This window comes from Perca flavescens, chromosome 1 (genome assembly GCF_004354835.1).
Source record: "Perca flavescens isolate YP-PL-M2 chromosome 1, PFLA_1.0, whole genome shotgun sequence".
Lineage (NCBI taxonomy): Eukaryota > Metazoa > Chordata > Actinopteri > Perciformes > Percidae > Perca > Perca flavescens.
The window spans coordinates 41,736,288-41,757,229 of NC_041331.1; the positions used below are offsets into that span (position 1 = coordinate 41,736,288).

The following is a 20,942-nucleotide window of genomic DNA, read 5'->3' on the forward strand; positions in this document are numbered from 1 at the left end:
CTGGACGAGATGTATTTTCGTGTGATATGTGATATTGCGAGAATCCAGCTGCCATGCAATGTAATCGATAAGAAATGGTTATGTTACGCCAGGAGTGTCAAACTCAACATCACTAAGGGCCAGACTGGAATATGAGAATCAGCCAGACATGTAGTTTATTCTGTTCCAACATTTGATTGAAGGAAACAAGGCAGTATGGTGCACATACACAAACAGGTAAAGCAGAAGTCATTTTCAGTGTTTCTAAAGTCAGTATAAACTTCCCAATCCGTCCTTTTTTAGATTTTTTAATTTTTGAAAAAAACTTTCAAAAATGTACAATAATTTGGAGGCCCCCCTACAGTGACTCTGAGGACCCCCTAGGGATCCCGGACCTGTTGTTGAAGATCCATGGCATACAGAGTCATTACGCCCGTTGATCACGCCTCTTGTGCAGCAGAAAATCCAGAGCAGACTCCCCCAGACTGATGTACAGTCTTAAAAGATTGAGCTCGGTCTGCTGATAGCCAGACTAGGTAAACACTAAATAAAAGATGGAAAGGATGATGTCAGGTTACATAGAAGTGGGTAAAGGTTTGGTCAGAAACTAAATAAAAATAAAAGGCCATGTTGTAACATTGAATCTGCACTTTGCTCAATAGTCCGAGCTCTGCAATATTTAGGAAACCCAGACAGGAATCTTTAAAAGAAAAAGGATTCAAGAGCAGTTTGGAGCCCAAGTTCTGCAACAAGTTGAGTTTGAAGTAGAACTTCCTGATGAAAGGAGAGTTATTTCAAAGGTTTAGTTTTCCATTTCAAGGCCAGACAGGACCAGGTACGCACTGTTAATTTAGATTTTGGGTTATTTTGCTTCCTTAGCATGTCTTCTTTCAGACTAGTGGAAAGAAAGAAACCCAAACACACATTTAGGTTTTTATTTTATGATGCAAGGTACAGTATAGGATGTTCAGGATTATTTAGATAGCCTATGTGTCTGTTAATAATAGTAATAATAATAATAAGTGTCCTCAAAGACGATATACATAGGATACAAATAAAAACAAACAGTTTACATTTTAATAATAGTAAAATTGCGAGATACTTAAAAACGCAAGGTGGGTTTCGAGGGCTAACCTACACATACAACACCAGACCACAAACTCATAAGACATTACAATACAGAGTACAACAGATGTAGCCTTGTGACGAGAAGCGTCTGTCACCAACATAGGTGGTGATAGACAGATGGTTTATCCAATCAGCTAACCAGTATTTTCAGACAGCGGTAGCCCTAATTCTGTAAGCCGCTTGCTAATGCTTTTTCTCTTGGATCCTTCTTTTGGAATATGGTCCGGGAACCTGAAATGGTGCCTTTTATTCCTAAATTCTCATTACACAAATGGCAAATCTCCTTTACCGACATGTTGCTTGCTTGCTGAGCTAACGAGCTATGCTTTGCCTGCAGCAGCAGGGGTAGCCTGGCTTGTAGTTGTATTTTCATACGCTTCGTTGATCTGATTGGTTGATTTGGCCTGTCTATCACCAACTATAGGTGGTTTATCCAATTAGCTAACCGGTGTTTTCGCCCCTTCCCAAAAGTTCTCCAACGGAAAGTACCCAGATGGATATGCCGAGCAAATGTGAAGCGATCCATCTGGCGGAGTCAGGTTACAACAGATGGTACATTTCAGTCGAATTCAGTAAATTCATTTAAATGTCCAGTTTTTCTACGTATAGTCTTATAAAGATCCAGAGTCATTCGTCTCCCCGGGCAGATTCATAGAGGGCTGATGCGGCCCGTTAGGCTGGGTAAACCCAGCCCAATCTGCCGGCGATTTGATTTTCCTAGAAACCTGTACGTTTTTCTATCCTGCTTCCGTTACAAATCTGCGGGGACCAATCACAAACTGGCTTATCCACCTGGCGCGCTATTGGCAGGTTTAACACGATGACGACAGAGAAGCGACCAAGCAGCTTTTTGTCTACATTCAACATGGCGGCCACCGAAGCACAGCAACCCATCTGCAAAGTACGTCACCCAGATCGTTGCTCTGGTCTGATTGATTGAAGGACTATCCAATTGCGTACAGAGTCATTAGAACTACGCCCGTTGATCACGCCTCTTGTGCAGTAGAAACTACAGAGCAGACTCCCCAGACTAATGTTCAGTCTTAAAAGATTGAGCTTGGTCTGGTGATAGCCAGACTAGCGGCCCCTTCCATTGACACCAAATCCATAAAGTCCTTTATCCCATTGTCATTGCTAAAGCAGTTGGGTTTATGAATTTTCCAATTAGTCATAATAATTCGCTTAACCAACAAAAAGGCCAAAGCGATCATGCGTTGAATCAGTCTTTTGGTGGAAAGCAAGTTTTCACGAGTTGTTATCAGACTTTTTGAATGCAAGCTAAAAAGCTGGAGATTGGGGCTGTCCTTGACTAATGAAAGCCAACCAACACGATTCTGCAGACCAGTCGGTTCATTCGACAGATCTGCAAAGCTCAACTTCTCCACAGAGATGCATCCCCTTCAAATCCATCCCATAGTGGTTTCCAATAACAAACGTACATGCACCAAACTCTCCACTTTCATTCCTATCTGTATTCTGAAGCTTTTTACACGGGGCTTTGTTCAGATACCATTCACAGCCTGATTTATACGACATTTTATTCATAAAAACATGGAGTTTTTATCAACGCAGTCTCACTCCCATCCCGTCAAAAAGCGACGCTTGGTCAGGTGTCTTTGGCGTAAAAAAGTCTCCTTTTGGCGTCATATTTAGACGACGCGCCATGTCGAGATTATTGGCTACCGGGACTCGCGTCTAGCCCTTTAGCGTCATATTTAGACGTTTATCTGACAATGCGCCACGAGAACGGGACAGTTAGGTTTAGGGAAAGATGGTGGGTGGTGTTACAAAATCTACTTTTCAATGACATGCGAGAACCCCACACACAGACACACACACACACACCACCCCAACCAACCTCCCTAAACAGATTTTCCGTCTTTCATACTTTATTCATTCATACTTGCTACCGTATCGTCATCTTACAGCGGCGCGGTCGAGCTGCTGTAGGGCATCGCGAAAGGCTGCGACACTAAACAGATTTTTTTTGCGTTAGTCGAAAGAAAATGTCAGAAAAAAACTGCACTTTAAAATGTTAACTGTTCTTTTTTTATTGGTGCTTTTATATTCAATGTAATGTTCAATTTGTCCGTAAAAGAATGTTGAAAATGATTTTACTATTTGTTTTAAACTCAACAAGCAGTTTGTTGTATTGTAGAAGAATACGGAAGGTAGCAGAAATGCAGAACTGAGCACACTTTAATATCTGTTTATGTATCGCGAGTAAGGCAAGGCAAGGCAGGGCAATTTTATTTGTATAGCACATTTCAGCAGCGGTGCAATTCAATGTGATTTACGTAAAACATTAAAACACAGTTAGAAATGAATAAAAATCAATACAAAATTTAAACAATTCATACAAAATTAAAACCTATTGGTCTAAATAATCCTATGGGTTAATGTGTAATTATTATATATTTTTGTATCTCTTTTATATTTTTTATACTGTAATGTGTGTTATATGGACCTGGGTCTGCAATAAAGTTTAAATAAAGTTTATATAATAAAATTCCCAATACAGTGCAGTGCAAAGAATTAAACATAGGCACTATCAAAAAGAAAGGTCTTCAGCCTTGACAAAATAAATAGTAGAGTAATATAGTTATCGCGATATTCAACAACATTATCGCATGTCGTACATCTCCGTCATGTCGTGCAGCCCTAATATGGAGAGATAAAAAGGAATGTGTTGCTGTCACCGAGCATGTCTAGCTGCTATGCTGTTGTTCGGTCTCTGAGGGCCTCTGCTTGTTGATGAATGATTCAGAGTGATAATAAAGTTGTTCCGGAAGTTGGAGACATAACGGCCAGAGATTTGTGTTGAATGTCCCGCTGACCTGAGCATGACCCATGAATGTGATTTCTTCTCCTGGTTTTATGGATCTGTGCACACTCTTGGTTTTTGTGTTGCTCTTTTTTTATTCATTTTTATGATGCATGTTCAACATTAGATTTCCCCTTATGTGACTACCTTTCTGTGTGTCTCTCGGTTTTTCTGTCTGCCCCCTTTCTTAGCAAATCTGTTTTCAGTAAAAGCTTGGATATCACAAACGCTAACTGCAGCAAGGAAGAAAGGTATTGGTTCGGCTCCGTTCCTGTTTGTATGTCCTTGTATGTCAGATCCATGTTGTTCCCTTTTTACCATCCATTAGTTCAGTTTACTTTTCTGTTCGTTTTGTAAGCGTCCGTTGGTCCTTTGCGTGTCTTTGTCTTTTTAAATGTTGCATGTCGTGTCATGTATTTTAGCTTCTTTCCATTAGAAATATTGTCTTTTACATTTCTAACTTTCTAACAAAACAATTTAACAAAATAAAAGTAACAAGTTCCTGTTTTCAAAAAGAGTAACACGTCACAGATCACATCATGTGTCATTACACTGCAAAAAATCTCCAGAAAAATCAATCAGCACAGAGAAACTGGCAGATATTTTCACTCAAATGTTAAAGTGTGTGTCAGGGAAGAATAATCGGATTGCATTCAGCTGTTTACAGAGTACTTTCATATTTCATTTGGATACTCCGGTGCTCATACTTGACTTATGTGGCACATTTTAGTCTGCAGAGCGGCCTGAAACGCTGCCAACAGCAGATATTTATTGTTTCACCGACAGCCTCTCTATGAAGTATGGAGCACCTAAAGCAGGGCTCAACATTAAGGCGTGTCTGCTTGTTCGGGACAAGTGGATTTTTTTGTAGGGCAAGTTGAAGAGAAATGTACTTGCCCCACTGGACAAGTTCAAACTCAAATAAAATAAAATGCCATGTTACTTCACGTTATGTGACACTCATTACGTCTATTCTATCGATTTTATTTGACCGATTTGAAACGCATAATTTATTTTCCCCACTCTCCGTCGAACCAGCGTCCAACTCACCCCTAATTTCCACCGACTGCGTCCCAGCTCCGGCGGTCCACAGCCCTCCGGAGCAGATACGCAAGAGCTTCTATTTTTGCCAGACGCCGGAGAGCTCCGCAGCAATTCAGCACACGGCAGATACGTTGACATATATAAAATGGACCACCAGACCCCGTGTCTCTGGACGGAGACCAGTGAAGGATATCAGGTAGGAGGTGTCTTGACGGGACAGACCCAGGTTCTTGGTAGGCAGTGTCTGACGGGACAGACCCAGGCTCTCGGTAGGAGGTGTCTTGACGGGACAGACCCAGGTTCTTGGTAGGCAGTGTCTGACGGGACAGACCCAGGCTCTCGGTAGGAGGTGTCTTGACGGGACAGACCCAGGTTCTTGGTAGGCAGTGTCTGACGGGACAGACCCAGGCTCTCGGTAGGAGGTGTCTTGACGGGACAGACCCAGGTTCTTGGTAGGCAGTGTCTGACGGGACAGACCCAGGCTCTCGGTAGGAGGTGTCTTGACGGGACAGACCCAGGCTCTTGGTAGGCAGTGTCTAACGGGACAGACCCAGGCTCTTGGTGGGAGGTGTCTGACGGTACAGACCCAGGCTCTTGGTGGGAGGTGTCTGACGGTACAGACCCAGGCTCTTGGTGGGTGGTGTCTGACGGGACAGACCCAGGCCCTGGGTAGGCGGTATCTGACGGGACAGACCCAGGCTCTTGGTGGGAGGTGTCAGACGGGACAGACCCAGGCTCTTGGTAGGAGGTGTCTTGATGGGACAGACCCATGCTCTTGGTAGGAGGTGTCTGACGGTGCCGGTTGGGGGTAGCAAATCTTGAATTGATCCTGAAAATCGATATTGAATCGAATCGTGACATTTTCTGAATCGTGCACCCCTAATATGTACCTTGCCTCAGACGAACAGTGGAGTGGAGAGTGATTTTTCGTCAGGCTCCACAGCCCGGCCAAGTGCCGGGGAGAGCACCGAGAACAGTCAACCTTAAAACTAGAGGATTAGTTCAAAACTAAAAAGGCCATCCACTACACAACTTGTTCAAAGGACTCAGAAGGTCTTTCAGTGAGCGATTGGTAATGCCTCGGTAAATATTCATGAAAAAGGACAAAGTTGGTGAACGGGCAACACAGATTTTGAGAATGACCAACTAATCACGTTACACACTGGACCTTTAAAGTACATCTGATCCGTGCCACTTCTGAGAGAAATGCCCGAGTAGGGTCACTTCTACCAGCCAATGAAAACAAAGCCTTTTATTTTCCAACAATATGCAAGGGGATAAGCTTCGCTTCAGATTTGGAACCTCCTATGGCGCCATTTTGATGCTACAAAGCGATCACCTCCCGTTAGCATCCCATTGACTCCCATTCATTTTGACGTCACTTTGACAGAGAATAACTTTACATCTGAAGTGTTTAAAGACTCTATTTGTCCGTTGTTTATTTCTAAAGAAACACGACAATGTATAAAAGGCTCCATTACCTTGTAGCTCACGTTATGGCTCCGTAGCAGACGCTTTTATAACAATAGGCTAACGATTGGCTCATAACCACGAGACTTACTGTCACACAGTAGAGGAATTACCGTATAGTACAGGAGAAGCTCACCGGCAGTTTGGACTTCCATTAGCTGTTTAGTTTTAATTACTAATGTTAACTATCATGTTAGTGATCAGTAATTAGCCTGTGTCTATGTTATCTCCTTACATATACCTACACTCTCCGTCTCTGTAAGATTGGGAATGATTGAGATTTCTCTCGGCACAGCTACCAGAAGACTTCACACTTTCAGACAGGTTGCTCACGTCACATCTACGTCTTCAAGCTCAGTTGGAGGCTGCTCAGTAACGCTCAGCCAGCACCGGGAAAGAGACTTCTGATATCCTTCACTGGTCTCCGTCCAGAGACACGGGGTCTGTTGGTCCATTATATATATGCTGTCTATGATAATATGTGGAGAAACAGCAGGAAACGCAACGCGTTCCCAACGTACGTATCCGAGGTGAATTAAACCCAATAAAGCAGCAGCACAGAGGACTGGGAGAGGAGGAGCAGCAGCTTCTCTTTCCTCTGGAATCAGAAGAACAGATGAAGAAGAAATAGCACACTTTCCTCTCTGACGATCCTCCCTCCACCCTCGGGGGCCACGAGGATTTTTAGGTCAACTTTTCTTCACTACTCATTGTCTGTGTGTCTGTGTGTGTGTGTGTGTGTGTGTGTGTGTGTGTGTGTGTTTGTGTGTGTGTGTCGCTGTGTGCGTGCGTGTGTGTGTGCGTGTGTGTGTGTGTCTGTATGTGTGTGTGTGCTGTGTGTGTGTGTGTGTGTGTGTGTGTGTGTGTGTGTGTGTGTGTGTGTGTGTGTGTGTGTGTGTGTGTGTGTGTGTGTGTCTCTGTGTCTATGTGTGTGTGTGTGTGTGTCTCCAGCCTCCCCGTGTGTCTGTGTCTATGTGTGTGTGTGTGTCTGTGTCTGTGTGTGTGTGTGTGTGTGTGTGTGTGTGTGTGTGTGTGTGTGTGTGTGTGTGTGTGTGTGTCTCCAGCCTCCCTGTGTGTCTGTGTCTATGTGTGTGTGTGTGTGTGTGTGTGTGTGTCTCCAGCCTCCCCATGTGTCTGTGTGTGTGTGTGTGTGTGTGTGTGTGTGTGTGTGTGTGTGTCTCCAGCCTCCCCGTGTGGCTGACCTTGTGCCGGGGAAACCCAGTGTGTGGATGAATTCGCGGTCTGGATGGAGATTAGCATAAATTAATTGCCGGGAATGCAGATGGTGCACAAACAGGAGATGGAAATAAGGCTCTCGCTCCCGCTGAATAGTCCCTCATCTCGCTCATCATCTAATTGGCAAGATCCATAAAATACAGCTTGTTGCTGACGCTTCCCCTCTCTACCACACATCACCAGCGTTGAATACATTTTCAAAGACTATCCTGACAGCGTGGAGAGCTTCCTCTCCGTTGTGTGTGCGCGCAGCCTTTCGAGACTTCCTCAATATTAGCTAACACAGTGGATCCAGTACGTCTGATACTGAGATACAGAGATGAGGCTCTGATCAGCGCTCTCGTTGTTGGAGGGCAAAATGTGATTTTAAAATGTTTGCCTGGTGATATATTAAATGTTTCTTCTTGTCAACAAATCCCATGTAAAGACCCACACCAACAGTGAATGTATCTACATTACTAACAAGTTTTGTGCGTGTATTAAAGCTTGAAATTCTTCCTCCGTTCCGTTAAAACACAGGAATGAGCCGAGGTGGCCTCATTTACACTATTTTTTGGCAAGTTAAACCCGACAAATTATTTTGATGTTTGAGTGGCGGGTAAGTGAAGTGATGGACTTAACATGAATGCCATCACAATCTAAGTTTTTAACTCACGGTTACTACACTTTAGTGTCACAATCAGAAGAACCGTCTCCCCACTTCACGTCATCTAAAGAGAGCAACTAGAGACATTCAAAATCAAAACATCAAAAACAGGAAGGCCCCTAAGGAGCCCTTTATCTTAGAAGATGAAAATGAAGAAGCATCATCAGACTGTAGTGTGTTTACGTGGGTTATTATGGAGCAAAGACACAGAATTTTTTTTATTTGTCAGCTGTTCCATTCTTAAAGAGAAGCACACATTATAGTTTTACAACATGATGGGGGGGGGGAAAGAAGAGAAGAAAAGAAGCAATAACAGAAATAAAGAATATGATATTACAAGGAACAAAATCAGCACGTTGAATGGTTCCAACTGAAAAGTTGTCTTGAATGACGACGACGCAGCTGTGGAAGCTAATTTAATGCCAGTGATGTCATTCCTACTTTGTGTGTGTGTGTGTGCGTGCGTGCGTGCATTTGTGCGTGTGTGTGTGTGTGCACGTCTTCAAATTTAATTATGATTTACTGTTTTCATTTTACACTTCCAACAAAGCCAAATTGTCTATGGGCAATTAAATCCCAGACTTCAAAGACATCAGCAGGCCGGTATGGTTTTTGGTTAAAGTGTGTGTGTGTGTGTGTGTGTGTGTGTGTGTGTGTGTGTGTGTGTGTGTTGGGGTGGGTGGGTGGGGGGGGGGGCAAGGAGGAAGATATGAAAAGTTAATGATACGTAAATGAAAAATGGAAAAGTTCATGAAGAGAAGAAAAGAGAAACCGTGCTGATGAATTTTGCTGTGTGTGTGTGTGTGTGTGTGTGTGTGTGTGTGTGTGTGTGTGTGTGTGTGTGTGTGTGTGTGTGTGTGTGTGTGTGTGTGTGTGTGTATGTTATAATGCTGACATGTCTGAACTATTTATAGATATTGCCTTAAGCCCAGGATGTTGTTCATGTTTGAGCGTTAATAAAAGCTAACAGGAATCCCTGTGTGTGTGTGTGTGTGTGTGTGTGTGTGTGTGTGTGTGTGTGTGTGTGTGTGTGTGTGTGTGTGTGTGTGTGTGTGTGTGTGATGGTTTCTGACCAAATGGGCACATTCTTCTAAAAAGCTTTGACTCTTAACCTAAACGTGTTAGCCACACAAGCTAACGACATGCGGCTACAGAGAGCCACAATAGGCTCGCTGCATCATCGCTCGGTCAATATTTCCTTCTAGACTATTGGATGGATGTTCCCCAGTAATGCTGTTTTAATATTCTTTATAAAAAAAATATGTTTTTAACGGCTATTTAATGTTTTATGTAAAGCATTTTGAGTTACCTTGTTGCTGAAATGTGCTCTACAAATAAAGCTGCCTTGCCTTAAAAAGTCAGGGGAGGAAATGCTTAAAATAGAATAAGACAGGTATGAAATACAATAATACAAGTTCAGTATAATTATTGCAAAAAAAAGCAGCATTTCAGAAAGAACTGAAATCTACACCTACTGTAGTTGAAAACCATTCACTGATTGGTTCAGCGAATATCTGGGCTTGTGAGGTCAATATTAAAGGTCCCACGGCATGAAAATGTATTTATTTATTAATTTATTTTATTTTCCATTCACACTACAGTAAAAACACAACAGGGTGGTTTCTGTAGATTAAAGGATAGTACAATAACTGGGACCAGAGACACAGAGAGAGAGACACAGAGAGGGAGAGAGAGAGAGACAGAGAGGGAGAGAGAGAGACAGAGAGAGACACACAGACCGAGAGAATGAGAGAAACGGACAGAGAGGGAGAGAGAGAGAGAGAGAGAGGGAGAGGGAGAGAGAGAGAGAGACAGAGAGAGTGAGAGAAACAGACAGAGAGGGAGAGAGAGAGAGACAGACAGACAGACAGAGAGAGAGAAAGAGAAAGAAACGGAGAGAGAGAGACAGTCAGAGAGACAGCGAGAGAGAAACAGACAGAGAGAGAGAGAGAGACAGAGGGAGAGAGAGACAGAGAGAGACACAGACATAGAGAGAGAGGGCGAGAGAGACAGACAGAGAGAGGAGAGAGAGAGAGAGAGAGACAGAGAGAGAGAGAGAGAGAGGAAGAAACAGAGAGACAGACAGCGAGAGAGAAACCGACAAAGAGAGAGAGAGAGACAGAGACAGACAGAGAGAGAGACAGTCAGAGAGACAGCGAGAGAGAAACAGACAAAGAGAGAGACACACAGACAGAGAGAGAGAGAGAGAGAGAGAGACACACAGACAGAGATACAGACAGAGAGACACACAGACAGAGAGAGACAGAGAGAGAGAGACAGAGAGAGAGAGAGAGAGAGAGAGAGAGACACACAGACAGAGAGATACAGACAGAGAGACACACAGAGAGAGACACACAGACAGAGAGAGACAGACAGAGAGAGAGACACACAGACAGAGAGATACAGACAGAGAGAGAGAGACACAGAGAGAGAGAGAGAGAGAGGGACTTTGTGCTGAAAGACAAAGTAATAAAAGAGTTAGTGAAACTCAACAGAGAACATGAGAATAAGTCATCTGTCCTCGTTTGTGTCACTTTTCTCGGCCTGAAATCAAATCACCTTCAGCCTGAGTTCTCTTTAGCATGTTGTGTTTGTGTCCTCTGTGTATTGATCTGACTCTGTGTGTGTGTGTGTGTGTGTGTGTGTGTGTGTGTGTGTGTGTGTGTGTGTAGATCGCGGTCCATCAGCGGAGCGTCCTCCGGTCTGTCCACCAGTCCTCTCAGCAGTCCCAGGGTAAGTGTCCGTCCGTCCCACAATGCACCTCACCGGCTGGCTCTGCTGGAACGTTGTTCCGCTCGCACACAGGATGTGTGTCCATTCCCTTCAGCCTGTCATCAGCAGCTCACACACACCTCTTAGGACTTCATTATGAGCCTGATGGATGTCCGAGTAGAGAGCCAAAACTCTCGAGTTTTGTAGCAAGGCACTGTACCTGCAAGAAAACGTAGGAACGAGCACAAAATGTAATGAAAGTAAAGGACTTAAGTCTGTTGTAATTCTGTATTTTTCCCATTAAAGACAACAATACGTGACCAACTTAATTCCTGATGTACGGAGTCCGTTATATTAGGGTAATATCCTATCCACAGCGCTGTGGAGTAAGGTCTGACTGCACTACAGATGCATTCTGGGATAGGGGAAAAAATACTCTCTGGGTTGTTTGAATTTCTTGAAACCAATCCCAATCGTCTTGGGCGGCGCTAAGCTCCACCTCCTTAGCTCTTACCAATAAGGTTGGGTACCTACGCAGCTTAGAACGCAAATTTCAAGTTTCTCATTTCGGTTCCACTTAATATGTCGACTGAAATATTTTCCCTCTGTTGCTCCGAAACAGACGTAAAAGCTAGCTACTGTAAATGTAGGCTACTTTTAAAATGCCATATTTTCCATCTGGGCTCACCAAAAAACACGTAAAAGCCTTTCTTTTCAGTTTTTTTAAGAATCCGTTTAGGAATCGGAATTGTTTTAAAAGTACCGGTTCGGCATCGGAACCGTAAAAATCCAAACGGTACCCAACCCTACTTATCAGCGTATCTCCGTGTGTACTTCGTCCACAGCAATCCCACCAATCGCTCCCAAAACCCTCAGTTAGAGAAGAAATGACCTAAAAATATTCTTTGTAAGTCTTTATAATCATTCCCTGAAAAAAACAAGCAGACCTGACTTGTTGCACGACCCAAATATTCTTCAAAACTTGATATTTCCAGCGTGTAGCTCGCTGTATTTGGGGGGTTTCAGGTGCTGCGTGATATCTCTGTGCCCAAGTAGCAGTGCTTCGCCCCGATATAGTCCCGAGTCAATATCTGCCTAGGAAATCGCCTAGTCTTAATCTGCATTGCTATTTGTACTAGGTTGTTTTTTTGTTGGCTCACTTTTACTGACGACATGCTAACCGGCAACATTGGATTCCATTCACTTCGCTAAAATAAGCTAGCGGTGGTACTGGCGGGATTAAGACAATGCATGCACTGAGAGAAAAATGCGTTTGCCCACCTATATAAATATAGAGGAGACTGTGAATAACCCTATTTCAACAAACGGTGGCGTGTTCCTTTAAGGCAGGCTGTACCGTACGTCAAAGAGCTTTAGATGAAGTGGCGCCGGATCCATCGGAGGCCAAACGCCTCAACTCCAGATGAGATCCGGTGATTTATTTAAGGTCCACACGGAAGAGATTCTCATGCAGCTGCACATTAGTTGAAGAATTGAGCCATAAGTCTGCAAACTTCTGCTGCGGTGACAAAGCAGAAAAGTTAACCGTGCAAATCAGCCGGCAGCTTCCACGCTGTAGCTGCTCTGTTTTCAGCAAAGCAGTGCTTGATGTTGAAGCTAAGACTCAGCAAGGATGCAATGTAATGTTAACAGGCAATTTCACACCTTCAGTGTACATCCACTAAAAGTTCTGTTTTTGCCACTGTCAGACAATGTCTGACAACATTATGGAAAGGATCCCTACAGAGATAGACCTTTTAGTTAAAGAGTAAGATCCTTTTTGTTGAACCAGAAACAGCCCCGAAATCTATATCGCCAAAAACACCAAAATCCGTCTTGGTTCGTCTTTCCACTGTTCCAACAATCACCACTCTGGTTTGGTTGAAATAAACCCTTAATTCACCTATTTACATGTGGAGATAAGCTGGCTTTATACACGCTAAAAGTCCTGATTATTTACATGGAGTCTGGTGGAGATATGCTGGCTCTATACACGCTAAAAGTCCTGATTATTTACATGGAGTCTGGTGGAAATATGCTGGCTCTATACATGCTAAAAGTCCTGATTATTTACATGGAGTCTGGTGGAGATATGCTGGCTCTATACACGCTAAAAGTCCTGATTATTTACATGGAGTCTGGTGGAAATATGCTGGCTCTATACACACCAAAAGTCCTGATTATTTACATGGAGTCTGGTGGAGATATGCTGGCTCTATACATGCTAAAAGTCCTGATTATTTACATGGAGTCTGGTGGAGATATGCTGGCTCTATACACGCTAAAAGTCCTGATTATTTACATGGAGTCTGGTGGAAATATGCTGGCTCTATACACCAAAAGTCCTGATTATTTAAAGTCTGGTGATTATTACACGCTAAAATGATTATTTACATGGTGGAGTTTGGTGATGGAGATTTCAGGGCTGTTTTATGTTAAACTAAAAGGATCTTACTTAACTTACCACTTGAAAATGCATTGGAAAATAGGGTTGAAAAACCAAACAAATTAGCCTTTAAGTCTGTGATTCGGGTGTTAACACTCACACACACACACACACACACACACACACACACACACACACATCCGTTGTAATGACATGGCAGACTTCACACAGGCTGCTCTGAGCAGAGACTCGTCGTATCAGTAATCTGCTCATTCATTCCACAGCATTGTGTATCAGCACTGTGCATGCACTCTGGCCGCTTTCCCAGGTGGAGGGTGAAGCTAAATCTGTTAGCTTTCGAGCTGGTTCACTTGCTGGTAATCGGGGATGCACCGACGTATCGGACCGTAATCACAAAGAACTTCTGTTGACTAAAAACCCTGGTTGGAGTTTTAAGAATGTGTAGCTGAGGTCAGCCTGTTGAGATGTTGGAGGTTTTGATTGTTGGATACAAAAAATATGTATTTCTCAAATGCCAGGGAAACAATTCCAAGGTGTTGATGCAACTTTAGGCTTTAAACCTTTATAAACAATAACATTAAAAGTGTAACTCTCACCAATGCAACCTAGGGTCTTTTTGTGAATGTTCCGCTCGCCGCCATCTTGACAGTCAAAAATTTAGTATACATCAGGGGTGTCAAACTCAACTTCCCAGAGGGCCACACTGGAAGGGCCAGACATGTTTAGTTTATTGATAGGCTTTTAATTAATTGAAAAAGTTAAATATATTTGACTTTATTAATGCATGTGTCATGTAGTCTTCTCACTCACAGTTTGGTCGACATAAAATCCTAAAGAAGTCAGGAGAAAGTTCCTCGGCCGTCATAGAAAAGAAGCAGCAAAAAACGATAATTTGTTGTTTTGTCGTTAGTGAAAAACAATATTGACCTTGGTAGTTGAAAAAGGAGCCTCATATAAAAATGACATTTCCTCCTGGGGAGTCCATTCATTCACACTCAGAAGTCGACTCTTTTTGACTGGCGAGATGGCGGCGAGCGGAAAAACCAACTGCTACAGTGAGTTGTTCAAAATCTCTTTTTAGTAAACTCTGTGAACACAACCAATGCTCTCAGTGCTGAGTTCATGTGTAGAGCCCCTGGTGATATTTGGAGCAACGTCTCATGTTGTGTCGAGCCTTCTTAGTGGTTTAAAAATAGTGATTTTGATGCGATCATAGTAGTGGCCCTAATACTGCCATTCAAAAGGCCATTTGACCGAAAAACGAGAATACGGTACATCTTAAAAGTGGCACTTCCATTCTAATTATGTTTTTAAACGAAGGTTTGACTCTGGTACATTCACAAGAAGACCCTAGGTTGCATTTTGGCAAGAGTTACTCTTTAACCTTTGTGTTGTCTTCGGGTCACATTTGACATGTTTTCTAAATGTCTATATCAGAATTATGGGTTTCTTTGTTACTACCTAACTGTAATTACCCAAAAATAACACAGATGATTCCATACAATGCGCATCGCGCAAGAACAACAAAAGATCTCTACTTTCATTGAATTTTGGGTGTAAAATTTTTGTTAAATTGTGATTATCCTACCTTTATTATTAGTCTTTCTGCTTTTTTATCTCAAGGATTAAGTATAATTTCCTATAAATAAGGTTTTTTTGACCATGAATTCCAAAAAATAAGTGTAAAACTAGTAATAAGTTGGTGTCAGTGGTGTTCATAAATTGTAGTGAAAGGAAGTGTAAAACAAAGGGGAGGAAAGGGGCCAAAACACTGAAAAAAGCAGCAAAAAGGTCGAAGAAAAGAGACAGAAAAAGTGAAAATGTTGGAAGACAACACAAGGGTTAACTATTGCTTGACTTTAAGTGGATATTGCTGTGGGACTGACCTTACTGAGACAGTTTAAATACAAATGACCTTTTTAATTGCATCTTTGGTCATCAAAATACACAGTAACACAGCACATGTGCCAGTTAGTTTCATTCAACTAAGTGCAGTTCATGTGAATAATTCCCTTTCAAATTTCCACTAAATTTCAGATGACATAAGCTCCATATCATGTGTCAATGTTTCATTGCTTCAATGTTGTGTAATAAAAATTGAAATATGTTTTTGTACAAATGGAAACATGTCAGACAGGTGAGCACCAAAGTGACAGGAGGTAGTTTGGTTCCAGCGGGTTTGACCTCGGTGCATCCCTACTGTTAATGCGTCATGAATGCTCCACTGCTGCCTCCTGATTGGCTGACCACTTTGCTAATCGCATGTTCTGTTTTTCTTTCTTTCTTGCACTCTCACCACTTCCTGCCTGCTCCACCTCTCAACCCATCTGCCACGCTCCTGTTTTTATTTCCTGTTTTTTATATATATATCTATATATATATATATATATACACACATATTTTTATGGGAATGAACCTTCATTGGGCTGTGGTGTTCCTCTGGCTGTGGCCTCGCTTTCTCATTGGCTGACTCTTGCCGCTGTGTCATGACCAATCGCAGCCCACCCGGCGGTTTTTCATCCCGCCGCAGTCCCCAGACCTGTGTCAGTCCCCCAACTGCAGCCCCACCCACTCCCCCGAGGTCCGCCTCAACGGCGTGGGGCCGCGCACGCCCAACTCCTACCAGCCAAAGATGGGGTCTCCCCTCATGCACCCCCGCACACAGACCCTGCCTGCCAAGCCCAAAGTGTCTGAGAAGCCCCTACAGACCACCAGATCCAACCCTCTCCCCAACACCGCCCAGACCCCCACCACACCCAAATCTGAGCCGTCCACGCCGTGCCAGCCTCTGGCGCCGTGCGTGCCCAATAGCCCACGGGTGAGGCGCCATCCCCCCCTCACAGTCCCCCCTAAACTCTCCATCCCCCTCTCCCCGGCGGCTCCAATGTCGCCCCGCCGCCGCTACCACCTCCACCCTGACCACAACGGCAAATCTGTCCCCATCACGCAGGTGACCCCCCACCCTTCCCCCCGAGGGAGCCCTCTCCCCACCCCCAAAGGCACCCCGGTGCACACGCCCAAGGACAGCCCGGCCGGCACGCCCAGCCCGACGCCGCCGCCGAGCCCGTCCATCGGCGGCATGCCCTGGAGGACGCGCCTCAACTCCATCAAGAACAGCTTCCTGGGCTCGCCGCGCTTCCACCGCAGGAAAATGCAAGGTAATATAAGAATAATCTTTATTTCTAGAGCACTAAGAATATTCTTTTATTTCTAGAGCACTAAGAATATTCTTTATTTATAGAGCACTAAGAATAATCTTTATTTATAGAGCACTAAGAATAATCTTTATTTATAGAGCACTAAGAATAATCTTTATTTCTAGAGCACTAAGACTATTTTTTATTCATAGAGCACAAAGATAGAGCACTAAGAATAATCTTTATTTTTAGAGCACTAAGAATAATCTTTATTTCTAGAGCACTAAGAATATTCTTTATTTATAGAGCACTAAGAATAATCTTTATTTATAGAGCACTAAGAATAATCTTCATTTATAGAGCACTAAGAGAGCACTAAGAATAATCTTTATTTATAGAGCACTAAGACTATTTTTTATTCATAGAGCACAAAGATAGAGCACTAAGAATAATCTTTATTTTTAGAGCACTAAGAATAATCTTTATTTCTAGAGCACTAAGAATATTCTTTATTTATAGAGCACTAAGAATAATCTTTATTTATAGAGCACTAAGAATAATCTTTATTTATAGAGCACTAAAATAGAGCACTAAGAATAATCTTTATTTCTAGAGCACTAAGACTATTTTATTCATAGAGCACAAAGATAGAGCACTAAGAATAATCTTTATTTTTAGAGCACTAAGAATAATCTTTATTTCTAGAGCACTAAGAATATTCTTTATTTCTAGAGCACTAAGAATAATCTTTATTTATAGGGCACTAAGAATAATCTTTATTTCTAGAGCACTAAGAATAATCTTTATTTCTAGAGCAGTAAGAATAATCTTTATTTCTAGAGCACTAAGAATAATCTTTATTGATAGAGCACTAAGAATAATCTTTATTTATAGAGCACTAAGAATAAATTTTATTTTTAGAGCAATAAGAATAATCTTTATTTCTAGAGCACTAAGAATAATCTATATTTCTAGAGCACTAAGAATAATCTTTATTTACAGAGCACTAAGAATATTCTTTATTTCTAGAGCACTAAGAATAATCTTTATTTATAGAGCTCTAAGAATAAACTTTATTTATAGAGCACTTAGAGCACTAAGAATAATCTTTATTTATAGAGCACTAAGAATAATCTGTATTTCTAGAGCACTAAGAATAATCTTTATTTACAGAGCACTAAGAATATTCTTTATTTCTAGAGCACTAAGAATAATCTTTATTTATAGAGCTCTAAGAATAATCTTTATTTATAGAGCTCTAAGAATAAACTTTATTTATATAGCACTTAGAGCACTAAGAATAATCTTTATTTATAGAGCACTAAGAATAATCTTTATTTATAGAGCACTAAGAATATTCTTTATTTATAGAGCACTAAGAATAATCTTTATTTATAGAGCACTAAGAATAATCTTTATTTATAGAGCTCTAAGAATAAACTTTATTCATAGAGCACTTAGAGCACTAAGAATAATCTTTATTTATAGAGCACTAAGAATAATCTTTATTTATAGAGCACTAAGAATAATCTTTATTTATAGAGTTTTTTTGTGGTTGTTGTGGGCAAAAATCCTTGATTATGCAGCACGTTTTCTTAAAAAATGCGATGGAATATGCAGAATATTTATGCAAATTTTATGTGATGAAATTGCGGGAACTTGCAAAAACTGTGGTTTGATAAAAAAAGAGGAAAAACAAGTGACTCAGAGGGAGCAGCCCTAGTTACTATAAGAATAATCTTTATTTATAGAGCACTTTACAAAGTGCTTCCCAAAGCAATAAAACGGAGCCTTCATAAAAACATTGGGTTTTTACAACTACATATAAAAACGTGTACAGTGTCGGTAAGAATAGGAGAAACCTTTTGAAAAGATTACGACAGTTCAGTGGAGGGTCAAGCTTTTACTGTGAGAAGAGACTTAAAGGAAACAACTGATGTTAAAAAGACTTCTGTATATGATTTATTTAGATCAGGTCTTTATGATATCCTCTCCTCTCCTATCTGTATTATAATTAGAGCTGCAACTAAGGATTCTTTCCATTGTCTATTAACGTGGTATGAATGTCATTCTGCGATATACTGCAATGTATTTACCTTTTTTCCAACTTCAAATTTTTCCCAATTTCAAATGATGTCCCCAAAAGGAAAATGTTGTCAACATCTGTTTTTTCTAAAAAGATACATTTCTCTGTCCATTCATCTCACTTCAATTTTAATGCTGCAAAATGGGATTGTCAAGCAGACAGACTGACCAACACATATATCATAAAAGATCCATACTTGGCGTCTGTGTATCCATATGGTATTACCACGAAAAATATCGCGCTACTATGCTGTATCGATTTTTTTCCCCCACCCCTAGTCAATAATGTAGATCAGTGTTTCCCAAAAAGCCCAAGATGACGTCCTCAAATGTCTCATCTTGTCCACGACTCAAAGATATTCAGTTTACTGTCACAGAGGAGAGAAGAAACTAGAACAATATTCACATTTAACAAGCTGGACTCAGAGAAGTTTGACTTCTTTTTTCCTCATTAAACAGACTGATCATCATGAAGTGGCGTACTGTATGTATGACACGCCAATTTGTATGCCATTACTGGCACGTTACCAAGACGCATATTCACTTTTTAGTGTGTTTATCAAAGTCGTTTGGCCTCCATTGACTTACGTTACCTTGCGATTGCTGTAGCGAATAGTATGAAAGAGCGAAAATCCGTGTAGGGAGATTGGTTGGGATGGAGGATGGGTCAAAATACAGGACTTTCACCCAGGGGACCGGGGATCAGGTTCTGTTTCCTTTAGGGATGCACAGAACCCAGATTTTTGGGGTTCTGCCGAATACCGAACCTACTGGTTAAGATTCTGCCGAACCCCCAACCGAACCGAACCCTACTCCCATTCTTAACACAGTAAACACGTTAATGAAGTAAACAACGTCCACAGCGGTGCATTTTTCATTGTATTTTAAGTGTAAAAAATAAAAAAGAATGGGCAACATTATGGCTGGCACAAAGGGGGGAAAAACTATTTTTGATAAGGCCTATGTTTACCCTATCTCAAGATCCAACCAATATCCAAAATATTAGCCTTTTAGATTTATAATCCCACAAAGTAGGCTACCCCCATGCTCTATTCACATCGTAGGAAAGTACATCGCTATCGCCAGATGAGTGACAATTTTGTTTTGCAAACTTTCGCTTACCAGTGTATGATGAAGACATGTTGGGTGGGTGAAATTAGAAAGCTAACGTTAGCTAACGAGCAGCAGCCGGCCGTTCGGTCGCTCCGCTCCTGCTGTAGGAAGACTCATTTACCGAGAGAACGGCTGACAGCCTGGGAGAGGCTGTCTGGTTAACACCAGTTTTTAGCTGTGACTGTCCTTCCTTTGCCATACCTGAAGTTGCTGTCTGTACATTCCTCCATGCATAACTCATATTCTTTCGGATGTTTTATACGCAAATGTCTTAACAGCGGCCATGTTGTGTATTGTTTAGGGTCCTCGTCACCACGAGACAAATCGGCATTGCAAATTGAACATGTAGCTCGACTTGAATGGCCTTCTTTTGACTGAAAGTACTGCTCACCAGTTCCATTTTCACTTTCTCACAGCCTACTGCCGTTGCTAGGTTGCTACAGCATTCCGTCTAGCTACATCATTACGTCGACCACGTAACTCTACAAAGAGTAGTGAAGTAACAAGATAGTTCAGTCCAAGATGGCGGAGTGGCAGAGCAGCATTTCTGTCATGGGTGCGTGTCAGTTTTGTTTGCAATGGAACGTTCTGCTGAGTTTCGCCTCTTGTTACTTCTATACTCTTTGGAAGAGCAGAAGCTCAACACAATGTTGGTCTCTTTTTCTCGAGTTTCGCCTCTCGTTACTTCTCTTTGGTACCGTTTGGTCGAAAAAAATTCTGACATTTGGCAGTACCCAAACTCCGTCAAAAAGCCCAAAGTTCGGCCGAATTCCGAACCAAACTCTGGGTTCGGTGCATCCCTAGTTTCCTTTCCACGTTTGGTCTTGTCCGAAACCCAAGCCGCGTGTCACGTTTCCTAAACCCAACCGTAGCCTTGCGATAACACGGCACGTGGCTTTTAGAAAGTGGCGTGTATGTTTACGCTGTGATGTTGCAGACTGCTGTAGACGGATAGCTCAAAATGCAAGTGGGGAAAGTGGTGTGTATGTTTACGTGAAGTCATGATCTCATGTTGCAGTGTTTGCATACTGTAATATTTTACAGGAAATAGTATGCAAGTTGCATACTATTGGTTTCATGCTAAGGTTTTGGACATCTCACATACTGTTTTAGCTACTATATAGCATGACAGTATGGAATTTGGGACGCAGCCTGGGAATG

General features: G+C 42.0%; 1 protein-coding gene across 1 annotated transcript in view; it reads left to right on the plus strand.

Moving 5' to 3' along the window:
- Positions 1-20,942, plus strand: part of LOC114561149 (serine/threonine-protein kinase BRSK2) — a 199,922-nt gene that overhangs the window by 153,465 nt on the left and 25,515 nt on the right. Inside the window, exons 13-14 of the mRNA XM_028586925.1 lie at positions 11,000-11,060; positions 16,397-16,604. Of these exons, the coding sequence (XP_028442726.1) occupies positions 11,000-11,060; positions 16,397-16,604 (269 nt within the window). The remainder of the gene's footprint in view (positions 1-10,999; positions 11,061-16,396; positions 16,605-20,942) is intronic.